Source organism: Oncorhynchus clarkii, chromosome 22 (assembly GCF_045791955.1).
Source record: "Oncorhynchus clarkii lewisi isolate Uvic-CL-2024 chromosome 22, UVic_Ocla_1.0, whole genome shotgun sequence".
NCBI classification, from domain to species: domain Eukaryota; kingdom Metazoa; phylum Chordata; class Actinopteri; order Salmoniformes; family Salmonidae; genus Oncorhynchus; species Oncorhynchus clarkii.
In genome coordinates this window covers 37,850,376-37,875,079 of record NC_092168.1, presented here as the reverse complement: position 1 = coordinate 37,875,079, position 24,704 = coordinate 37,850,376, and the positions used below count along the sequence as shown (strand labels likewise).

At 44.5% G+C, this 24,704-nt stretch overlaps 1 protein-coding gene across 1 annotated transcript in view; it reads left to right on the top strand.

Moving 5' to 3' along the window:
* Positions 1–15,466, top strand: part of LOC139380858 (diacylglycerol kinase beta-like) — a 110,491-nt gene extending 95,025 nt beyond the window's left edge. The window contains exons 24-26 of the mRNA XM_071123991.1: positions 9,534–9,654; positions 10,863–10,923; positions 11,365–15,466. Coding sequence (XP_070980092.1) covers positions 9,534–9,654; positions 10,863–10,923; positions 11,365–11,463 — 281 coding nt within the window. The 3' untranslated portion in view covers positions 11,464–15,466. The remainder of the gene's footprint in view (positions 1–9,533; positions 9,655–10,862; positions 10,924–11,364) is intronic.
* The last annotated feature ends 9,238 nt before the right edge of the window (positions 15,467–24,704 follow it).

Sequence of the window (24,704 nt, the reverse complement as noted above, 5' to 3'; positions counted from 1 at the left end):
ACTACACTGAATGGCCCAAGGCAGGAGCTTATAGTAATTAACTGAAATGTGTTAGATGTCTCAATTGGTCCAATGTGAGGCGACATGTTCACTGTTGCCTTGTTTGTGTTGTGACTTGTGAAGTACGCCATTGGAGTTGTATTTCATCCATAACATCTTATCGTTGGTGATGTCCCACCTGCATTTTTGACTCCTGAACACTGCAACAGTGAACACAGCCATGGCTCCTTATACTAACCTAACCACCATCTGGCATCCTTGGCCCTTTTCTGGTCTCTGAAAGATCAATATCATTAAATGTCAAGCAGTGTTTGTTTGCCTCTGGCACACTGATTAACAGTGCTTTTAAGCTGTCCAGTCATGATGTACCTTTAAAGGATCTGCCTTGCTTGCTATTTGCTTCACGCTCACAGCCTTGTGTGTTTATGCCTAATTGTTTTGCATTTTCAATGTTTTCTGGGTATATGCAATTTATGGTTATTGCGATTTACTCTGCAGCACTGTGTTTGAATTTATTTTGCATGAATGTCAGTGTGTGTGTGTGTGTGTGTGTGTGTGTGTGTGTGTGTGTGTGTGTGTGTGTGTGTGTGTGTGTGTGTGTGTGTGTGTGTGTGTGTGTGTGTGTGTGTGTGTGTGTGTGTGTGTTTGGAACTAGACACTACTTTTTTTTAGCAAAAATAAAATATGGGTAAAGTAGGCAAGAATTTCCCGTATTTTTCGGCATCAGACCTGCCTACTTGAAACATGGTTTATGGTGGACTTTGAGTGGTTCTGGACCGGTTCCGACTGACATGTTGGAGTACAAAGCGTACAAACCGTAAGGTCCCGTGCCTTATAATGCCACAAAGACCCATCTGTCTGCTCTCTGTTGCCACTTTCTCAGCAGAGAGAGAGTGATGTGTCACATTTTCTGGTCCATCCAGACAAATAATGTATTTCCTCTTCCTCTGAGTGAGTGACGTCATATGAACGGTGACAGTCTAGTGAGTCCAGCCGTTGTGGTTTCATCTCACTGTGATATTCTCAGCCTGATTTAGAGCTCTCAACATAAAAAAAACTAAATAATGTCATAGAATTGAAAGAAGACTACTTTTCTTGATCACAAAAAGGCTAAATAATTTCAAGCTTAAAGCTGAAGTTGTCACAAGTTTGAACGTACTGTATTTGAATGGCGTTTCTGTCGTCAGTTAAATGAAATAGTGCCGATATAGTACTGTCACAAGTATGATAATATTTATTTTACAGTTATTAGATGTGAAATGTTATAGCAAGTAATTTATAATTTGATTATCGCTATATTCAGAAAGCATTTCAGTCATATCAATCCCTATCGCCCTACTTTTGTTGAATAACTCACAAAATTCTATATTATTTGTCATATTTACATAATATTTGTACACTGTACTTGACCTTGTGTCCTCAAAAGTGAGAACACCTCAGCATTTTTTTCTTTTTTAAAATTACCAGAAATGTGAGTTCCAGAACTTTCTAAAACGATGCAACATTACCAGTTATTGTTTATGGCCATTTCATGAAAATGAGTTAAGTTTGGGTATGTCTAGTCAGGCGGAAATCTACATTTTGCCCTATCAATAGTCTAAATTACACATCATCACTCCAGAGTGATCTGTTCATTACATTTGTAATCTATGACATTTGTGATTTAGATTATTTTTCAAAAAGTAGTTTGGATGTAGTGATCTACTTTTTCAAAGTAACTTCAGTTAAGTAAACTACACTGAGTGTACAACACATTAGGAACACCTTCCTCATATTGAGTTGCACCCACTTTTGCCCTCAGCCTCAGTTCATTGGGGCATGGACTCTACAAGGTGTTGAAAGCATTCCACAGGGACGCTGGCCCATGTTGACTCAGTTGTGTCAAGTTGGCTGAATGTCCTTTGGGTGGTGGACCATTCTTTCTTGTTCTAGATAACACCTTTTTTTCTAAGAGTCAAGCCAGCTCGAGTAACAAAGCAAGGAAGGATAGTGGTGACAATGTAAAATACTGTCTCAGTCTGTAGTCAGGGGTTAGTTACTGCTACTGCTGTTGATGACGAGGAACTTGATAATGGTCAGATGGTCAGAGGAGGGGAGGTACTGAAGGGTCCTTTAGTGACCGGGACAGGGGTAGAAACTCCAACTCTCTCTCTCTCTCTCTCTCTCTCTCTCTCTCTCTCTCTCTCTCTCTCTCTCTCTCTCTCTCTCTCTCTCTCTCTCTCTCTCTCTCTCTCTCTCTCTCTATCTCTATCTCTATCTATCTATCTCTCTATATATATATATATATATATATATATATATATATATATATAGCTAGCTATCGCCCTCTCTCTCTGTCTGTGTGTGTGTGTTGTAGAGCTGTACCATTGCAGGTTAAAGCCGGGCCAGGTTCCAACAACCTCTCCCTCCAGGAGTCCTCTCCACCCTCCCTCCCCCTTAACACATTCTGGTTAGAGTCACACCCTGGCCGTAGTGTGGGCTATTTCAGGGCACTGCCATCCAGGAACAGGTCATTGTTTTTACTCTCACACAGCTAAAACAGAATGGTTTATTTTTTATTTCCCTCTGTGTTGTTTGCGATGACAGAAATAGACTAAACTATAATAAAATCAGTCACCCAGCGAGGATTGTGGGAAGAGCTATGGCATCCTGGCACATACTTTCAACTGTCAAGAACGTCTGGTTCAATAAGCCAATCTTTCCTATGGGAGTATATGAGAAACTTTGTAAGTGTCCCTTATATCCGAAGAGTTGGACGGTCAACCAGGTTTTTTTCCCATGAGAACTGTCATGAGAAATGAAAGTGTTGTTTCTGAATAGCATAAGAACAAAAATTCTGAGCATTTTGACAAGCTCTGCATAAAGCGTTAGAGAGTGTGAATATTCTTATGTTAAAAGCGTGTGTTACGTGAACACAAACTGTCTAAATATACTGTATGTGAGAAAGGACAGAGAGGAGTTAATAATGATTATGTATCTGTCTCCATGGAAATTCCTCTGTACACTGTCAGTGGGCCAAGCAGGCCACACCCGCCCACACACCTTTACCATCCACTCACCTTCCCTTTACTGCAGTAACAGTTACACAGTGTCGTCTAGTTCCTCTTAACCATCTGTCCTTACTCCGACCTCCTCTCCGGACTCCACTCCGGACTCCACTTGGGTCTCCTCTCCGGACTCCACTCCAGCCTCCTCTCCGGCTTCCCCTCCGGTCTCCACTCCGGTGTCCACTCCGGCCTCCTCTCCGGCCTCCATTCTGGCCTCCACTCTGGCCTCCTCTCCGGCCTCCACTCTGATCTCCACCACGGCCTCCTCTCCGATCTCCTCTCTGGCCTCCTCTACGGCCTGCACTCTGGCCTCCTCTCCAGCCTCCACTCCGGGTCTCCACTCCGATCTCCTCTCTGGGTCTCCACTCCGATCTCCACTCTGGCCTCCTCTCCGGCCTCCACTCTGGCCTCCTCTCCGGCCTCCACTCTGAACTCCACCATGGCCTCCACTCTGGCCTCCTCTCCGGGTCTCCACTCCGATCTCCTCTCTGGCCTCCTCTACGGCCTCCACTCTGGCCTCCTCTCCAGCCTCCACTCCGGGACTCCACTCCGATCTCCTCTCTGGCCTCCTCTACGGCCTCCACTCCGGCCTCCTCTCCGGGATCCATTCCAGTTTCCACTCTGGCCACCCTGAAACATTGACGGTCGGACTGTGTCAGGAGCTAGGGGATGGAGGAAGGAAACACACCCTGGATCATAAATACATAAACAGAGCAATTATTGGAACACATACTGTAGGTAGGGCTACTGTAGGGGGCAGTACTATCAAAGCAGTTGTGTATCAAAAAGATTAATTTAAAAAACTATTGAACTGGTATATGAGAATAGCAGGACTGGTTGCCAAGGACTGACTACAAACATCAAACATGATTTTGTATGACTGCTATACCCGTCGTGTTTGTGTGACAGCCCATGGCACGGCAGGAGAGCCAATCCAGTTTGGCCAGATACCCTCCATCCATCCCACAATGCACTGGGTGTCTGTGTTATGTAAGAGGCTGATCTGCTCTACTGTTAGTGATACTGGGTGGACATCTCTCTCTCTCTCTTTCTCTTTCTGTCATACATTTCTCAGGGACTATAGGGAGCTGTGGTCTAAAGTTACATAATACATATCAATATGTATATCAATATTTGTATAACATTTTCAAACATTGCAATTCGTCTCAAAAGACATCATATTCATTATTAGGCCATCCAGATAATCTGTATAGAGAAAGTTATAATAGGTTGAATCACAGGAGGCTGGTGAGGGGAGGACGGCCCATAATAATGGCTGGAATGGATTTAATGGAATGGAATGAAACCACACTGATTCTCAATCAGCTACCCTGATCCTCAACACTGGGGCCCCTCAGGGGTGTGTACTTAGTCCCCTCCTGTACTCCCTGTTCACCCACGACTCCTTCACCATCATTAAGTGGTAGGCCTGATCACCGACAACGATGAGACAGCCTATAGGGAGGAGGTCAGAGAACAGGCAGTGTGGTTGCCAGGACAACAACCTCTCCCTCAATGTGAGCAAGACAAAGCAGCTGATCGTGGACTACAGGAAAAGGCGGGCCGAACAGGCCCCTATTAACATTGACGGGGCTGTAGTGGAGCAGGTTGAGAGTTTCATGTTCCTTGGTGTCCACATCCCCAATGAACTATCATGGGCCAAACACACCAAGACAGTCGTGAAGAGGGCACAACAAAACCTTTTCCCCCTCAGGAGAGTGAAAAGATTTGGCATGGGTCCCCAGATCCTCGAACAGTTTAACAGCTGCACCATCGATAGTATCCTGACCAGTGTCATCATCGCCTGGTATGGCAACTGCTCAGCATCTGACCATAAGGCGCTACAGAGGGTAGTGCGTACAGCCCAGTACATCACTGGGGCCAAGCTTCCAGCCATCCAGGACCTATATAATAAGCGGGGTCAGAGGAAAGCCCATAAAATTGTCAGAAACTCCAGTCACCCTAGTCATAGACTGTTTTCTCTGCTACTACACGGCAAGCACCAAGTCTAAGACCAAAAGGCTCCTTAACAGCTTCTACCCACAAGCCATAAGACTGCTGAACAATTAATGAAATGACCCCCGGACTATTTACATTGATACCTCCCTCCGTTTGCTCGCAGTTTATTAGCTATGCATAGTTACTTCACCCCTACCTACATGTCCAAATTACCTCAACTAACCTGTACCCCCACACACTGACTCGGTACCGGTACCCCCTGTATATAGCCTCGTTATTTTTATTTTATTGTGTTACTTTTTATTATTTTTTACTTTAGTCTACTTGGTAAATATTTTCTTAACTGTTCTTGAACTGCACTGTTGGTTAAGGGCTTGTAAACAAGCATTTCATGTTAAGGTCTACACTGTTGGTTAAGGGCTTGTAAACAAGCATTTCATGCTAAGGTCTACACTGTTGGTTAAGGGCTTGTAAACAAGCATTTCATGTTAAGGTCTACACTGTTGGTTAAGGGCTTGTAAACAAGCATTTCATGTTAAGGTCTACACTGTTGGTTAAGGGCTTGTAAACAAGCATTTAATGTTAAGGTCTACACTTGTATTCGGTGCGTGTGACAAATACAGTTTGATTTGATTTATTCAATTTCAGCCATTACTATGAGCCCAATCTCACAATGAATCATAGTGTCATTAGTCACGGTGTTATAGTGCCACTTGTTATAGTGTTATAGTGTCACTAGTCATGGTGTTATAGTGTCACTAGTCGCCACTAATCCAGGTTGCTCTTAATGGATCTCAATCCTATTATTCTTTCTGTGAAAAACTATATTGTTAGAGGCAGAGGATCCCTATGGGGCAGAGGATACCTATGAGGCCCTATTCCCTACGTAGTGCACTACTATTCCCTATGGGTCCTGGTCAAAAGTAGTGCACTATATAGGGAATAGGGTGCCATTTGGGACACACCCAGAGAGCGCTCTTCTCTCCCTTTCTGCTCATACACCTGTCTCTGTGTCTCTGTAGGTGTCACGACTTCCTCCGAAGTTGGTCCCTCTCCTTGTTCGTTTGGCGGTCGACGTCACCGGCTTTCTAGTCGCTACCGATCCATGTTTCATTTTTATTTGGTTTTGTCTTCATTATACACACCTGATTTCTATTACATGAATTATGTTCCTTATTTAACCCTCAGGCTTCCCTATCTGTTTTGTGCTTTATTGTTTTTCATGTGGGTTCGTGTTCTTGTGCTTTGGATTTTTGTGTTTTCCGTGTTGGAATATTATTCTTCATTTTTGAGTAAACTGTCGGACTCTACCTTTCTCCATTCACCAACACCCTCACAGTAGGAGCCTGTAAATGTCACGACTTCCGCCAAAGTTGGTCTCTCTCCTTGTTCGGGCAGCGTTCTGCGGTCAAACTCAACGACCTTCTAGCCATCGCTGATCCTCTTTTCATTTTCCTTTGGTTTTGTCTTCCATCACACCTGGTTCCAATCCCATCAATTACATGTTGTGTATTTAACCCTCTGTTCCCCCTCATGTCCTTGTCGGTGATTGTTTATTGTAGTGCTTGTGCTCGTCTGTCCTGGTGTGAGTCGGGTTATGGACCCATTATTTGATTGTTCTGTTTTCCTGTGGGTTTTTTGTTATTAAACTGAGCCGTTTGGAAACACCGTTTTTGCTCTCCTGCGTCTGACTTCTCTGCCGCCAGTACGCACCCCTTACAGAATCACCGACCAGGACATGAGGGGGAACAGAGGGTTAAATACACAACATGTAATTGGTGGGATTGGAACCAGGTGTGATGGAAGACAAAACCAAAGGAAAATTAAAAGAGGATCAGCGATGGCTGGAAGGTCGGTGACTTCGACAAGGAGAGGGACCAACTTCGGCGGAAGTCGTGACAGTAAATAAGCAATTACACACCGGAGAGAGGAGAGGGCTGTCCATGTAGTCAGAGAGTTTAGTTAGGACGCGTCCGTGGTGCTCCAGTCTAGTCACCTGGGTGGGTGGAAGGACGAGGCACTGGCTGACAAATGTACCACCGCCACTGGGATGCCCTGGGCTGAGATGACAGCCACGGACCAGGGAAACAGGCAGAGGGAGGGGGTTTTGTATTTAGGAAGGTTTCCTATTCTCTGACTGGTTTAGGATGGTTCCCCCTGATGCGATAGATTTAGAATAGGTTCCCCCGCTCCAATTGATTTAGGATGGTTCCCCCTGATCTGGCTGATTAAGGACTGTGTGTTCTTGACTGATCAGTGGTCCTGGGCATATATCCTGGGAACAGCGGCACAGGGGGGAAAGGGGAGTGGCTACAGGGCTATTTGTTCCCATTTGTCCCCATGGCAGCACCTCTATTCTCAAATCAATCAGTTATTCTCTGTGTCAGATACTTGTGTCTCAGCCCACACATCATTTTAGATGTGTAGAAAGAACTGAGTCCACAATATGTATTCAGGATGACTCACTCTCAAAACTAAAGTTGAAGCAGAAGTACATTAAGCATCACATTTCGCTGTAGGCTTACACTTTGTGTATGTACAGTATACAGTATCTGAATGAAACTCTACTGCTCTTTTGCTTTCTCCCCATATGTAGTGTGTCAGGCTGTGGAGCCAGTATATTCACTTACTGTGTATTACCCTCAGTGACTTTGAATGTTTCCCCCATCACTCATCTGACATTTGCTGTAAAATTGTCAACTAAAATCTTAGAGTTTGAGTGACTCACTGACTAACTTATCTCTGTATAAACTTTAACAGCATCGAGCGTGAAGCACAAAATGAAAACATTCTTTAATTCCCTTCTTTTATGTTCTATTCAGCTATACACCTGTTATGTTACGGGTCTGTTTGACCCGGTACAGTTAGTACAACAAACACAGAAAGCACAGTAATTAAAGGAGAATGTCTCCTTTCAGTTGTTCTTTTCCCTGGGTTGATAGCCAAAAAGTAATGTTATCTAGTATTGTTTGTGATCCAATGTCGTAAATTATAATTTGTCAAAACTCAGTTGTAGCTCAACTTCAGACCAGTGTTCAGTGTTGCTCAGCCCCTGAGCATCATGAGGAAATCCTATATATCTAATAGCTATGTGATTGGCATGGTCACACCATTCCTGTGTAGAAAGCAGCTTGTTTCTAGGACATTCCGTTTAAGAGTTAGAAAAGATCAAGTTCAAGAGTCAAATTGCGGGTCAAATTGACTTCAGATCATTGTTGCTCAGCCTCTGAGCCTCACAGGGACATCATATATGTGATCATCATGGTTTCACCATCCCTGTGCAGAACGCAGCTTGTTTCTAGGACACACCATTCAAAAGCTATATAGACCAAGGTCAAGATCAAATTGCGGGTCAAATTGACCCAGAACATCAAGGATGTCACTTTTCTTGTACCGGGTAGTGTGTTTTTTGTTATTTCCGCCTTCCCACCTACACCAATGTAGAGAATCAGTGGGTGGCCCCACCAGTACTGAAACCTGGGTCTAGCAACTGTCAAGTCAACACCTTAGCCATTAGGCCACTACATTGCTGCCTGCCATAAGTTGAGGAACATGTACTCTATTGTATGCTTATTGTTATTGTTCAATGTATGGTTATTTTGATCTTGTTGTTACTGTTGTCCCGTTGACAAATTTTTTTCATATTGTAAATATGTACATTGTTACGTCATTCCGAGAGAGAGAGAGAGAGAGAGAGAGAGAGAGAGAGAGAGAGAGAGAGAGAGAGAGAGAGAGAGAGAGAGAGAGAGAGAGAGAGAGAGAGAGAGAGAGAGAGAGAGAGAGAGAGAGAGAGAGAGAGAGAGAGAGAGAGAGAGAGGAGAGTGTTCAAAGTAGAGGAAGAAAATATGTCTGAATGGTTGAAAAATCTATTTAAATTGTATGTGGACATTTCCTGGGTTCTTTACAGTGATGTAGTGAAGGGTATACGCAGGTATACTGGCTTTTCCCCCCATTCGGCATTGTGTTTACTCATTTCTTAATACAAACTGATGCGTATCAAAGTAGTGTAGTGGAGATATTCGGCTTATCAATTATGTTGTACAATAGAGAAATGATGCACCAAGTAGCCTACAACGCGAAGCACGTTAAATAATTGGCTTATCCAAACTCATGTGAATAACTGCAAATGCTACATTTAAAAACAGCCAATAACAAAATAATATGTAGGAGAACAGCGGCTGAAATGGCTCTGATTGGCCGGTCATTTAGAACTTTACTTTGCTTCGATCATAGATTTTCTATCTTGGTGGCTCCTTGGCTATTTGCTTTATAAAGGCATTCATAATATCCTTTAGCTATCTCACGTTTTGGAACAAAGGTATATAACGCTGTGTTTTCTTTAAACCAGAGGATGAATATAAATAATTGCCACAATCAAAATGTGGACTACGATGTGTCCTGTCTTTAGCTGTTCTAGCGCCCTACTAAATCTCTTCAAAACTCGTCAATGCGCTCTACTATGTTCTTTCTCTGCTGAGACAGTATTAACTGATGACTTTCGCTCTCTCTCTCTCTCTCTCTCTAAAGACCTGAGTGACCAGTTGCTAGAGGTGGTGGGTTTGGAGGGCGCCATGGAGATGGGGAAGATCTACTCAGGCCTGAAGAGTGCAGGTCGCAGACTGGCCCAATGTGCTAACGTTACCATCAGGTCAGGGTTCTTACTGCTATCCACTCTGTCCCTCCGTTCATTCCTTCATCCATCCCTCCAACCATTCATCCAACCATCCCTCCATCCCTCCCTCCACCCCCCATTCCTTTCTGTCTATGTCACCAAAACCAGAGTTGAGTCCTGTAGACAGAGGTGTCTCCTGATCCCTTCTCTTCCTCACTCCATGAGCCCCTGACTGTGTCCATTAAACCAGACCTTTGGCCAGCTGACACACTCATTCATTACAGCCACAGATAGACTGGCAATCATTGGCTGACAAATTAGCTTTCTCACAGGTCTGAATGCACAGTCAAAGGCCAATTTGGATATGCCAACCAACCAATCTGTTTTAGAAAAGTGGAATTAGTTCCCATGTTTTTGTTGCTCTAGCAAGACTCGCTCCATTAAACATCCACAGTAAGCCCAGTTACAGTACCGTTTACAGGGGACGCAGTCAAAGCTATCCCCTCACTTGTTTCACCCTACCCTTAATATTTTCCAAAACCAGAATTAAAAGAGCATTCATCATAGTCATTCTCCCATACTGAGTTTCCCGGTGAGGTATGCATGAAAGGCTTAAACTAACTTTGTGGGTGAAGTGTGTGTGTGTGTGTGTGTGTGTGTGTGTGTGTGTGTGTGTGTGTGTGTGTGTGTGTGTGTGTGTGTGTGTGTGTGTGTGTGTGTGTGTGTGTGTGTGTGTGTGTGTGTGTGTGTGTGTGTGTGTGTGTGTGTGTGTGTGTGTGTGTGAGAGAGAGAGAAAAAGAGAGAGTTAGTTTAGCGACTGGGGTCCTGAGAGGGCCTGTCTGGGAACAGGACTCGTGGGAACAAAGACATCAGTGTATGGCTATGGTCCTGCTGTGGGAGGGGTGAGATGGACAGTATGTATGGGAATCTCTGGTCCTGGGGTGGGAGGGATGAGATGGACAGTGTGTATGGGAATCTCTGGTCCTGGAATGGGATGGACAGTGTGTATGGGAATCTCTGGTCCTGGGGTGGGAGGGATGAGACAGACAGAGTGTATGGGAATCTCTGGTCCTGGGTTGGGAGGGATGGGATGGACTGTGTGTGATCTGTACCTCCGAGGTGTGTGTGATCTTATTCTTGACACTCTATCTCTATACTCTATCCCCTACCCCTCTCTCTCTCTCTCTCTCTCTCTCTCTCTCTCTCTCTCTCCTCTCTGTGTCTCTTGCGCTCTCATTCCACAGGACGTCCAGGCTGCTGCCCATGCAGATCGATGGGGAACCTTGGATGCAGCCCCCATGTACGGTGAGAGAGACCCACCACACAAACTAACCTCACGCTACACCTCCACCTTCCTCTCTTCCTGCTTCCTATGCCTTTTCAATCTCAGTGCCTCATCCTCCTATACGCTCCTCCACGGTGTTCTGTGTACTGTCCTTTATTGGTTATTTGGATTTCAAGGTCGGATACTTGCTCTGAAAAGTGACACTTCAATCTGCTGGGTAGCATTAAAACCTTGCTATTTCTTAAGCAGGAAGTGACAGTGAAATAACACTGTGTATCTGGTAAATATGTCAAGTGTTTAGAAGTAGAAAAGAAAGTGCAGACTTCTGGACACTTGGCATGTCCTCCTACAGATGAAGGCATTTTGCTGAAAAGTGGTGGTTTTGATGATAAAACATGGATATTCTAAAGCAAACTTCCATTGCTGAATATCTTTTTATTTTGTCCCTCCTCACCTTACAGATCAATATCACACATAAGAACCAGGTTCCCATGCTACTGGGGCCTCCTCAGAAGACCCCCTTCTTCTTCTTCAAGAGACGCAGCAGGAGTCGGGACTGAGTGAGGAGGACACTTCAAACTCCCCCATCTTCACACAAACACAACCCCTCGGCCCCTCCAACACCAACTGATGACTGGACTGGTGAACTGTTCCCCATGGAGGAACTGGACCTTGGGAGAGGAGAGGAGGTGTAGAGGAGAGGAGGTGTGGAGGGGATCATTTGGAGAAGGAGAGGATATTCTTAAAAAAGGAAAACAACTCAATAGACATTGCCCCTTGGACCTATGGCACCACTTCAGAATGAACCAACTTTTTCTCAGTGTAATGACCACTTCCTGTGTGTCCATGTTCTAGCTTCTAGAACTTCCTGTTAACTTTGAACTCTGACCCTGCCACCGGCCCACTAGCTCAGTTAACCCAGGCTCCAGACCCAGCTTCAGCCCAAACCCACCAGTACTGACACACTGCCTTGGCAAAACACAGTCCCAACCAACATATAGGTAGGTTCATTTAGGGATACTGCCATGATCCTCAAAGGGAGGGATAGAGAGATGGAGGGATAAAGAAACATAAAGAGAGAGAGAGAAACAGAAGTGGGGTAGAAGGGGAGACAGACAGACAGGAAGGAAAGAAAGAAAAGAGTAGAAGAGAAGGAGTGAGGGATGGGATGATCGATACAGCAGATGAAAGTAAGGTGTGTGTGTGTGTGTGTGTGTGTGTGTGTGTGTGTGTGTGTGTGTGTGTGTGTGTGTGTGTGTGTGTGTGTGTGTGTGTGTGTGTGTGTGTGTGTGTGTATGTGTGTGTATGTGTGTGTGTGTAAGTGCTCCCCTCTCTTTGAGGAACCCGTTGAATAATGAGTCAGAGCTTCTAGAGTATTCACTCCAGTGTCTTTCCACGACGCCAGAACACTGCACACTGCCTGAGACATGAAACAGAAAGAGGACATCTATAATTGACTGCTTTGTTTATGCTTGACGGTGACAGCATGGCAGAATCCACAGCAACAGTGGCCTGGGAAGCATGGGAAACTCAAACTAACATGTAGGGATTTTTTCCCCCCATCATCTTGGCCCACAACAAGCATATTTAGACTAGAATTTGAAGAATATCAATGGCGTCAGGGGGAAAGGGAAGTCGAAGTGTTTTTATCTCACCATCTTCACTAAGTTACTCAGGGCCATTGGTCTGTCCAGACGGATTCGTGGAACAGAACTCAGTGTAGAGGGGAGACAAGGTAGAGAGGACCTGACTTCCCTATTACTGTAGAGACAGAGATCACTGAGAGCAGAGATGAGCCCTGTATCCCGATCAGAAAAGCCCAGTAGGACAGCATTAGGAACAGAGCCCAGTGTAGAGGGAGAGGAGACTGAAGGGGGTATGTTAGGTCCTTACTGTAATGTGTTAGGACAGCTTTAGATTGAATCAACAAGCCTCACCCAGAAACAGATGTCCCAGAGGACACTTTTAGAGGGTTAGAGATTGAAATGGATCCAGCTAGCTAGAGATAGAATAACAGCCTGACTGCCCCAGGCCTGAGGGGTCTGATTTACCATAGCTTGGACTGGACCTAAATTTAACCTGCTATTTCAGGAGGATCTACACTGTGAAGCACTATTCCTAATTACGGTGTGAAAACATCAGCTCGCTGTCCAAGAGTGCAAAACCCAGGGGCCTGACTGAAAATGGTTGGTGTAATTCCATTCATGTTTGTTGCTGGACCGTACCATTCAGGCAACAGGAAGACATGTTATCAATTCAAATGTGCTGAACTGAAAATGACTCTTAAAATCAAACCGAATGGCAAGAGCTGAACAGGCAAGACAACAGTGAGGCAGAGATAGCGTGGCAGCTACTACGATATACCCTTATAGTACTGTCCCAACAATAGAAGCCAACTATATATGTGCAGACACAGTATTTGTATATTGTGGAAATAGATGTGGTGCACATGAATGTGTTTTTAATGATATATTATTAGTGTAGAGTTTGAGACTATAGAAGAGCACATATAGATCAGTGTTCTTTAGTGGGTCACTTCAATGACTCAGTCTGGGGCTGATACACAAAACATCCCCTCTGGCACCATAGCACCCTCGTACCCTAGGATTTATTTTATTTTATTTTTTATTTAACCTTTATTTAAACTAGGCAAGTCAGTTAAGAACAAATTCTTATTTACAATGACGGCCTACCCCGGCCAAACACTGGACCAATTGTGCACCGCCCTATGTAGGATGTAAGGGTTAGGGTGCATGGCACAGGGGGGTGAGAGTGAAGTGAGCCAGCATTCAACAATGAGTGTTTGTCCCTAATGGCACCCTATTCCCTATTCAGTGCACTAATTTTGACTGGCGTAAATCACAAACTGTCATTGTATGCCTGTGATCTTCTGTTGTTTATTTCGAACCCTCACAGTACAGTCCCCACGGTTATAGATACATGGGATATGAATTCGGCAAGATCTCTGGTTACAAGCCAAACCTGAACAAGTGAATGACACAGTATGTAGTGCAATTTTGATGGAATTCCCTTTAAAATGACCAAGGGCCCCTTCACCTACCTTGGCATAAAAATGACCATCAGCTACAATGACTTGCTCAGGTTCAACTTCAAACCACTACAAGAACTTACCAAACAAGACATTTCACCATTGTCCACGCTGCCAATCTCCCTCGCAGGCCGCATTCATTGACCCCATAGGGCTCTGGTCAAAAGTAGTGCACTGAATAGGGAATAGGGTACCATTAGGACTGACCCTGAGCTCCTCTTACGGGGCGAGGCTTTGATGTCTTCGGCCCTAGATCCCTTTAAAACCACACTGAGCCGGGACTATCATGTCCAGGACCCACTAAAACAGAGCCACATGTCCAATGACCATGGAGTAGAAGTAAAACAGTCCCAAATGGCACCCTAGTCCTTATATAGTGCACTACTTTGGACCAGAACCCTATCAAAAGTATTGCACTATATAGGAACAGGGTGCCATTTGAGACGTAGACTTTATCTCTATGTACCACAGGGTCTGTCTGACCCTGCAACACCTCTAACCAGTACATACAGGCAACATTTCAATGACCACATCACCTCTACTATCATAACATAGAGTTGTCGGCCAATGGTCATTGGATATCGGGGCTCATTTTAGTTTTAATGGAGCCTGGATTGAGGCGACTCAGTGAGACGTGTGCATGTTTACATATCACTTTTCATTTACGGGAAATGATTTTCAATTTGAACTGTTATAATTATGTGTATATAGATATTTGTTTATATATTTTATCTGAAGTTACACCACCGCATGCCTGCTGAAACAAAGGAGACAAAGAAATGTCTGTCTGCTTGAGGAGAGACCACGCTGATTGTTACAGCCCCCTCCTTCAAGCTATGACCTGTCCTGCTGTCGGGTCACATTAGCTGTTCAACCCCCCCCCACCTATCCATTCTTTAAAAATCCATGACCTTGTGTGTTTATTTGTTGTGTTTCCCCATTGGTAGCTAGCATAGCATGTTGGTAATTCTGTGCTAGAACAGGACAGTGTTGGTTTGTCTTAGGTCAAAAGGAGAGAGACTTCCCAGGAGAAATGTCCACTATGGCTGCCATTTTGTGACTCATCGTTAGAAGATGAAAGGGGGATGTGGACACGGAACTCAGAACTCTTACCTATCAGACTATTAATCCTCAATGTTTGTGTCACTCAGTCACCACTCATCTCCAATCCGGTCATCAGAAAATGATCAATAGCCTTAACTAACAAACAAACACACACAAGGTGTCTCTAGTGCATTTTCTGCCAGGACACAACAACGACGGGACACTGACGAAGAAGAAGTTAGTAAAAAGAACAATGATAATGAACTCTCTGTCTCTGTTGCAATAACCCACTGCCATCACTAACCAGCTGCCCGATCCATAACCATCACTGCCTATCGGGATGGGTCCCCTCCACCCACTTCTAAGAGGATTTGGTTTAGCCCAGGTTGTCAACAACCACTGTTGAATGTGGCCTCTGACCATCATAGAATCACCAGGGAGGAATGGACTGAGGCCATCCATTATCATGTTGACAGACAGTGGTTGCATCCTAAATGGCATCCTATTCCCAATTAAGTGCACTACTTTTGACCGGAGCACTTTATGGGCCCTGGTCAAAAGTAGTGGATTATAGGGAATAGGATGCCATTTGAGTCGCCCTCCATGTTGCAGCAGGGATTTCTATGTACTGCACCTCAGCCACTGTTATAGCCATAAGTGTGTGTCTGTGTCCATGTACATGGTGATCATGATGTGCCTCTGACTCTGAGGTGACCTAGAGGGCTATATCAAATAAACTAATAATGATGATAGTATACACAGTCTATTACAATTAGGATTGTTTAATTTTCCACCATTACATATCCACACTCTTCCACTGAATTGAGACAACCAGATGCATAAAAGGGCTCCAAGCATGTCATTTAGAATATGGCCAATACATTGCTGCATTTTATGCAGTATACCAGTTTGGATAATTGAAATGGAGCCAAAGATGGTCCTCATCACCATCCTCCCCATGTGAAACTATTGTCCCCTTGTCTCCACTGTCCCTCTTGACCTTGGTCTTGTCAACCTTCAGAGACTCACAGAGGCAGTCAGGTTTATCGTGCTGTCACTGTTGTTTGGTCATCCTATTCTTAGGCCTGGACAGATTAACTAACAGTATTGAGTGACACTAGTGGCCGGGACAGATGCAGTCGAGCTAGAGCCATGCATACAGTCTATATCATTCCCGAGTGTGATGTTCTACAAGTATGTTAAAACCCATGGGCCTGTTGTGTTTACCATAGAAATAGCATAGCAATATGATTGGTAAACTCATGGGTACACTCAAAATGGCTGCCAGTCCACTCATTATGGCATCATTGACTTGAATGGGGAGGCCCCGTTCTGTGGTGTTTACCCCCTCAGGGTCAATGTGGTAGGTAGGTATGTATGTATGTATGTATGTATGTATGTATGTATGTATGTATGTAGCTGTCCATATGCCTGTAGCGCCCGGCGAGGGTCAGGGGCAGACTGTGACAGTAGACCCTGTGATTGGACAAAAATAAGATATTCTCATATATTCTCATCGTCTGCCCTAGCTGGGTTTATCGTCTGTTTGTTGCCCTCGCCGTTGTGTTTGTTAGCTGTATGTTGGACAAAAGAATAATCAAATAAACAAAGAGGATGAATATGCTATGCACTCTGTTGGGTTATATTTGGTGATATGGTCCAATGAGATGTTTGTTCTTTGATTTTTTATTTATTTATTAGCATCTCCATTAGCTGACGCCAATGGCGACAGCTAGTTCTGTTCTCCACAACATTGCTACACACACACACACAACACACACACACAGATGGTTCTGTCTTCTACTTAAATTGATTGGAGTTAAATTGAATCAGACATCGTTTAGCTTTTTTGTTAATAATTAAAAAACATAAAAGCTCTGAGTGGCCCAGCGGTCTAAGGCACTGCATCTCAGTGCTTGAGGCACCACTACCGTCGGCAGGTAGCAGCAGGTAGCCTGGCGGGTAGGAGTGTTGGACCTTTCGGTTGCTGGATCGAATCCCCGAGCTGACAAGGTATAAATCTGTTAACGCCGAAGATATGGATGTCAATTAAGGCAGCCCCCTGCACCTCTCTGATTCAGAGGGGTTGGGTTAAATGCCCTTGACACATTTCAGTTGAATGCATTCAGTTGTACAACTGACTAGGTATACTGCATTTCCCTTACAGACCCTGGTTCAATCCTGGGCTGTATCACAACTGGCTTTGATCGGGAGTCCCATAGGGCGGTGCACAATTGGCCCAGCGTGGTTAGGGGAGGGTTTGGCCGGGGTAGGCTGTCATTGTAAATGAAGAATTTGTTCTTAATTGACTTGCCTAGTTAAATGAAGGTTAAATACAACTACTAAATGTTGATGATAAGGAGTGGCAGGAGGAATGAGGTTTCCACACAGGGCACTCATCATGATCTCGGAGACCAATATTATTCTGTATCTTTATTGTGAACAATGCAATGTCAAACTCTAAGAACTTGTTTCTGTTGTGAAGTAGAGGTACTACTAAAATTACTTTATCTATATTGAAACATAGATACAGTGGGAAATGCATAGGCTCCAGACACACTAATGAACACACCCATAGCACTGTCTCAGTCAGAGGGAGTGAAGAGAGAAGGATGTCACTTTAATGGGATTGAATGAACAAACAGCAGAAGGTCCATGTCCCCCGCACCCATGACACACTACTCCTTCCAACCCATCTCCTCTAGCCATGCTCCTTACCTTCAGGTCCTTCCTACCCACCCCCTCTAGCCATGCTCCTTACCTTCAGGTCCTTCCCACCCACCCCCTGTAGCCATGCTCCTTACCCTCAGGTCCTTCCCACCCACCCCCTGTAGCCATGCTCCTTACCCTCAGGTCCTTCCCACCCACCCCCTCTAGCCATGCTCCTTACCCTCAGGTCCTTCCAACCCATCTCCTCTAGCCATGCTCCTTACCTTCAGGTCCTTCCTTCCCACCCCCTCTAGCCATGCTCCTTACCTTCAGGTCCTTCCCACCCACCCCCTGTAGCCATGCTCCTTACCCTCAGGTCCTTCCCACCCACCCCCTCTAGCCATGCTCCTTACCCTCAGGTCCTTCCCACCCACCCCCTGTAGCCGTGCTCCTTACCCTCAGGTCTTGGGCCCACACACACGCACGCAAAGGTTGTCCCAGCCCACCATAAAATTCAGCTTTGTTTTGCCTATGCCTGAGATATGAGGCCTAGAGCCAAAGATACCCAAACTTAACATGTTTACCTTCCACTTACACCCTTCTTAAGAGTTATGAAGACTTAATGTTTATTCCTAAGCAACCCCATACTGTGCCCTCACCTTCAGTTATTCCCTAAAATACAGGCACTTGCACTGAGAACCCCAAACTATCTAATAAAATCTAATGCAAAGAACGCTGGGCTATTCCTTTGTCATGAGGAGTGTATGCATGAACATATGGAGAGCCCTCTCCTCTCTCCGGTGTGTAATTGCTTATTTACAGGCTCCTACAGAGACACTGAGACAGGTGTTTGAGCAGAAAGGGAGAGAAGAGCTCTCTCTGGGTGTGTCCTAAATGGCACCCTATTCCCAGTATATTGCACTACTTTTGACCAGAGCCCAGTTACCTGTAAGTGCCTGTAGTGTTACCCATGGTGTTACCTGTGGTGTTACCCTTGGTAAGGACTCTGAAAATTCAGAAATCTATGCTTCAAGATTGTTTTGATCACACGGACTGGGACATTTTGGTCACACGGACACATCATACATTGATTCGGTGGCTGAGTATATCAGGAAGTGCATAGAGGATCTTTTTCCCATTGTGACAATTAGAAACCGTGGATAGATGACAGCATTCACCCAAAACTGAAAGTGCTAACCATCACATGTAACTACGGCAAGGTGACTGGGAACATGGACAAGTACAAACAATTCAGCTATCACACAGGCAAAACGTCAGTATATCAACCTCAGGATGCTGAAGAAATTTGGCTTGGCCCCTAAGACCATCACAAACTTCGACATATGCACCATTGAGAGCATTATGTTGGGCTGTATCACCGCCTGGTCAGCCCAACGCATCACTGGGGGCACACTGCATGCCCTCCAGGACATCTATAACACCCGGTGTCACAGGAATGCCAAGCATATCATCAAGGACCTCAGCCATCCGAAACACAGCCTTTTCACCCCGCCACAATCTAGATAGTTGACACAGTACAGATGCAACAAAGCTGGGATCAAAGTACTGAAAACAGCTTTTATCTCCAGGCCATTACTGTTAAATAGTCACCACTAGCCGGCCTTCGCCAAGTACCCTGCCCTGAACTTCAGTCACTGTTACTAGCCGTCTACCACACGGTACTCAACCCTTCACCTCAGAGACTGCTGCCCTATGTGCCTTCGGAAAATACAGTATTCAGACCCCTTCACTTTTTCCACATTTTGTTATGTTACAGCGTTATTCTAAAAATATATATATATATTTAACACAATAATCTTCACACAATACCCCATAATGACAAAGCGAAAACAGATTTTTAGAGAATTTTGCAAATGTATATAAAAAACAGAAATACCTTATTTCCATGAGTATTCAAACCCTTTGCTATGAGACTCGAAATTGAGCTCAGGTGCATCCTGTTTTCATTGACCATCCTTGAGATGTTTCTACAACTTGATTGGAGTCCACTGGTGGTAAAATCAATTGATTGGACATGATTTGGAAAGGCACACACCTGTCTATATAAGGTCCCACAGTTGCCAGTTCATGTCAGAGCAAAAACCAAGCCATGAGGTCAAAGAAGTTGCTCCGAGATAGGATTGTGTCAAGGCACAGAGGGTACCAAAGAAATTCTGCAGCATTGAAGGTCCCCAAGAACACAGTGGACTCCACCATTCTTAAATGGAAGAAGTTTGGAACCACCAAGACTCTTCCTAGAACTGGCCGCCTGGCCAAACTGAGCAATCAGGAAAGAAGGACCTTGGTCAGGGAGGTGACAAAGAACTCGATGGTCACTCTGACAGAGCTGCAGAGCAACTTTGTGGAGATGGGAGAACCTTCCAGAAGGACAACCATCTCTGCAGCCCTCCAGCAATCAAGCCTTTATGGTAGAGTAGCCAGACGGAAGCACCTCCTCAGAAAAAGGCACACGACAGCCTTCTTTGCTTCGGGACAAGTCTCGTGTCCTTGAGTGGCCCAGCCAGAGTCCGAACTTGAACCCGATCAAATATCTCTGGAGACACCTGAAAATAGCTGTGGAGCAACGCTCCCCATCCAACCTGACAGAGCTTGAGAGGATCTGCAGAGAAGAATGGAAGAAACTCCCAAAATACTGGTGTGCCAAGCTCATACCCAAGAATACTCAATGCTGTAATTGCTGCCATCCTAATATTTATTTTCCACCATAATTTGCAAAGAAATTCATAAAAAATCCTACAATGTGATTTTCTGGATTTTTTATCCTTGTGTGTATAAGGTAATAATTGTTGGAGGTTCCGGACTGTGAAACGTCTCTGGAAGCTCTGGACTGGGAACTCTCGCCGGAAGCTCTGGACTGTGGAGGCGCACTGGAGGTCTGATGCGTGGTGCCGGCACTGGTGATACCGGGCTGATAACACGCACCTCAGGGTGAGTGCGGGGAAGAGGAACAGGATGGACCTGACTGGGGACACGCACTTGAGGGAGAGTGCGAGGAGCAGGAACAGGACACACCTGACTGGAAAAGCACTTGAGGGAGAGTGTGAGGAGTTGGCAAAGGACGTACTGGGTTGTGAGGTACACTGGAGACCTGGTGTGTATAGCTGGCATCAATTGTTCCGGAACTTTAACACACATTTCAGGACGAGTACGAGGAACTGGCACAAGTGGCATCGGACAGCTAACATGCTCCTCAGGGCAAATGCCGTGCATACTACGCCAAACCAACAGCTCTCTCTCTTCACTCTCTTCCAATTTGCTCAACGACTCCTCAAAGGTCTCCAACTCTCCCCTCCGTTCACTCTCCTCCAATTTGTCCAATAACTCATCGAGTCTCTGACTCACCCCTCAACTTCGCCGTCTGCTCCATGTGCCCCCCCCCAAAAAATTATTGGTAGTTTCTGTGGCCTACCTCCCCGACGTCATTGCTGTCCTCTCATGCTCCTAGGCGACTCCCGCCAAGGAAGGCGATCCTGTCCTGCCAGGATTTCCTCCCAAGTCCAGGATCCCTTCACATCCAGGATCTCTTCCCAAGTCCAGGATACTTCCTCCTCCAGGGCCTTTGTTGGTGGGATCTTCTGTCACATTCGTCGTAAGGATCAGACCAAGGCGCAGCGTGAGTAGAGTTCCACATAATTTTAATAAACTGAAACTCCCCTAACAAAACAACAAACAACCAAACGAAACATGAAGCTATACAAATAGTGCTGACAGGCAACTAAACATAGACAAGATCCCACAAACCCAAAAGAGGAAAAATGGTTACCTAAATATGATCCCCAATCAGAGAGAACGATAAAAAGCTGTCTCTGATTGGGAACCAAATCAGGCCATCATAGAAATACAAAAAACCCTAGATGATCAAAACTAGAGTACCCACTCTAGTCACACCATGACCTAACCAAAATATATAGAAAAACAGGGATATCTGAGGTCAGGGCGTGACACACACCTGTTAATTGAAATGCATTCCAGGTGACTACCTCATGAAGCTGGTTGAGAGAATGCCAAGAGTGTGCAAAGCTGTCATCTAGGTAAAGGGTGGTTACTTTAAGAATCTCAAATATAAAATATATTTTGATTTGTTGAACATGTTTTGGTTACTACATGATTCCATATTCCATATATTTCATAGTTTTTATGTCTTCACTATTATTTGACAGTGTAGAAAATAGTGAAAATAAAGAAAACCCTTGAATGAGTAGGTGTGTCCAAACTTTTGACCGGTACTGAATATTTTTATATTCCATACTCTGACATTTCTTAATTCCATTGTTAACATTTTGGGGATTTGCGTGTATTGTTTTGTATTGTTAGGTATTACTGCAATGTTGGAGATACGAAACATAAGCATTTCACTACACCTGTGATAACATCTGCAGAATATGTGTAAGCGACCAATAACATTTAATTTCATTTAATTTGTACATTACCATATAAAAAGGTACACCATTAAACTAAAGTAACTGACAGGCTGCCAGGAAGTTACCTTAAAAGAAAGTTATAATTTTTACAGTGTAATTATACAACTGGAAGCCCCACAGAGACAGAGCCTTTGGCTGGGAGTTTTTTCTTCACCACGCTGAGATCATAAGGCAGGAATTATCTCTCTGTGAAGTGTCCCAAATGGCACACTATTCCCTATGCCCATAGGGCTCTGGTCAAGAGTAGTGCACTACATAGCGAATAGGGTGTCACTTGGGACGCAAACTTTGTGAAGCTATTAATAGCAAGGCAAGACAAGTCGCATCTCGTCTAGCGTCGCAGGGAGCATCAGTTGCCCTCAGCACTGATTTTGCCAGTTTTTCATTATCTTGGAAATAGCACATTCACAGTCAGGCATTCCCTTTGGTACGACCGCCAAGAAGACATTCAATGATTAAGATATGAGAGTGGTACTACAGGGGTACTACAGTATAATGATCCAGCTGTGACGGGACCTAGTTTGCTGGAGTGGGGAATGAGAGATGGGCGTAACAAGGGACCCTGTAGAAAGGACCAGGTATAGCCAAGATTTGATAAGGCTTTAGTGAAGGCTATTTCTCAAGTGCAGCTTCCATACTTTCATTACTTTATTGTATGAATGTTACTGTGTTGTTCCTATATTTTTCCTCATTGTGGGCTAAAATAGCACCTAATTAACAAACACAAACAGATCCCTGGTATACCAGCAGGAGTTAACGGGACATCACCTTGTGTCTGTGTGTGAGAAGACGAAGAGCTGGATTAGTTCATAAGGAGCAGAGATCTGCTATCCTAGTGGTTTGTTTGTGTCACGCTGACCCAGTCCCTGCTGACACAAGTAAGGTTGGCCCAGGACAGGGAACAGGAAATAATGCTGCTCCCTGCAGGCCTCCTCCAGACGGACGCTCTCCGACACAGAGGTCCTTCAGGAGTGGGTTGCATTTGTACACACGCAGGATGCATAACTGTGGCATGCCATGTGGCACGTGTCACTGTGTGTGTTGCATTTATTTATGGAAAGAATAGAAATAGAAACACAATATGCCCCTGCTACCTCCAACCCCGATACACACACACACACCTCCTACCACATCCGCACCAACAGAGAGACAGGACATACAGATCAAATCAAATCAAGCTTTATTAATACAGCAAATGTCAGACATGGAATGCAACGCAATGTGCTCTACAGGAAAAAACGATTAAAATCAATGAAAATTAAAGCTGAAATATTTACTACAGTACACAACAAACAGAAGATAAAAACAGAAGAATGACACAAACTAAAAAACACCCTCAGGAAAAGCAAAGCTAAAAATATGTATTTTAAGATCTCTTTTAAATATGTCCACAGTTTCGGCCCCCTTCAGGTTCTCTGGCAGCCTATTCCAGATGCTGGGGGCATAATAACTAAAAGCTGCCTCTCCATGCCTCTTGGTCCTAGACTTTGGGATAGTTAAAGGCTGCCTCCATGCCTCTTGGTCCTAGACTTTGGGATAGTTAAAAGGCTGTCTCTCCATGCCTCTTGGTCCTAGACTTTGGGATAGTTAAAGGCTGCCTCTCCATGCCTCTTGGTCCTGGGCTTTGGAATAGTTAAAAGGCCAGTGCCAGAGGACCTGAGGGACCTACTGGGTACATAACTAAAAAGCATGTCTGAAATGTATTGGGGTGCACAATTGTGGATTGAGATTAAAAAAAACAATAGAAGAATCTTAAAACGTATTCTAAAGCTCACAGCCAGCCAGTGCAGAAACCTTAAAACCGGTGTAATGTGTGCTCTCCGTCTGGTCTTGGTCAGTACCCACGCTGCAGCATTCTGTATGTTTTGCAGTTGACCAATGGCTTTCACATTCCGAATGTGTGATTCGAAATTCAGTTCAGAATCTAAAGTAACACTTAGGTTTTTTACCTGCTGATTTATCTTTATTGCCCGTGAATTCAAATTTGGTGGCTAAATTCTCTCTCTGTGTTTTGGCTCTAACAATAAATATCTAGGTCTTGTCTTGATTTAGCTGGAGCAAGTTGTGAGCCATCCAAGTATTGAAATCACTAATTCAGTGTAATAGTTTATCCATGGAGCTAAAATACTTTCGTAACACAGAAATGTAAAGGTGCGTGTCGTCTGCGTAGCAGTGAAAATCAATGCTGTGCTTTCTGATAACGCTGCCAAGGGGTAACACAAACTCAGCAAAAAAAGAAACATCCTTTTTTCAGGACCCTGTCTTTCAAAGATAATTCATAAAAATCCAAATAACTTCACAGATCTTCATTGTAAAGGGTTTAACACTGTTTCCCATGCTTGTTCAACGAACCATAAACAAATAATGAACATGCACCTGTGGAAAGGTCGTTAAGACACTAACAGCTTACAGACGGTAGGCAATTAAGGTCACAGTTATGAAAACTTAGGACACTAAAGAGGCCTTTCTACCGACTCTGAAAAACACCAAAAGAAAGATGCCCAGGGTCCCTGCTCATTTGCTTTAATGTGCCTTAGGCATGCCTCAAGGAGACATGAGGACTGTAGATGTAGCCAGGGCAATAAATTGCAATGTCCGTACTGTGAGACGCCTAAGA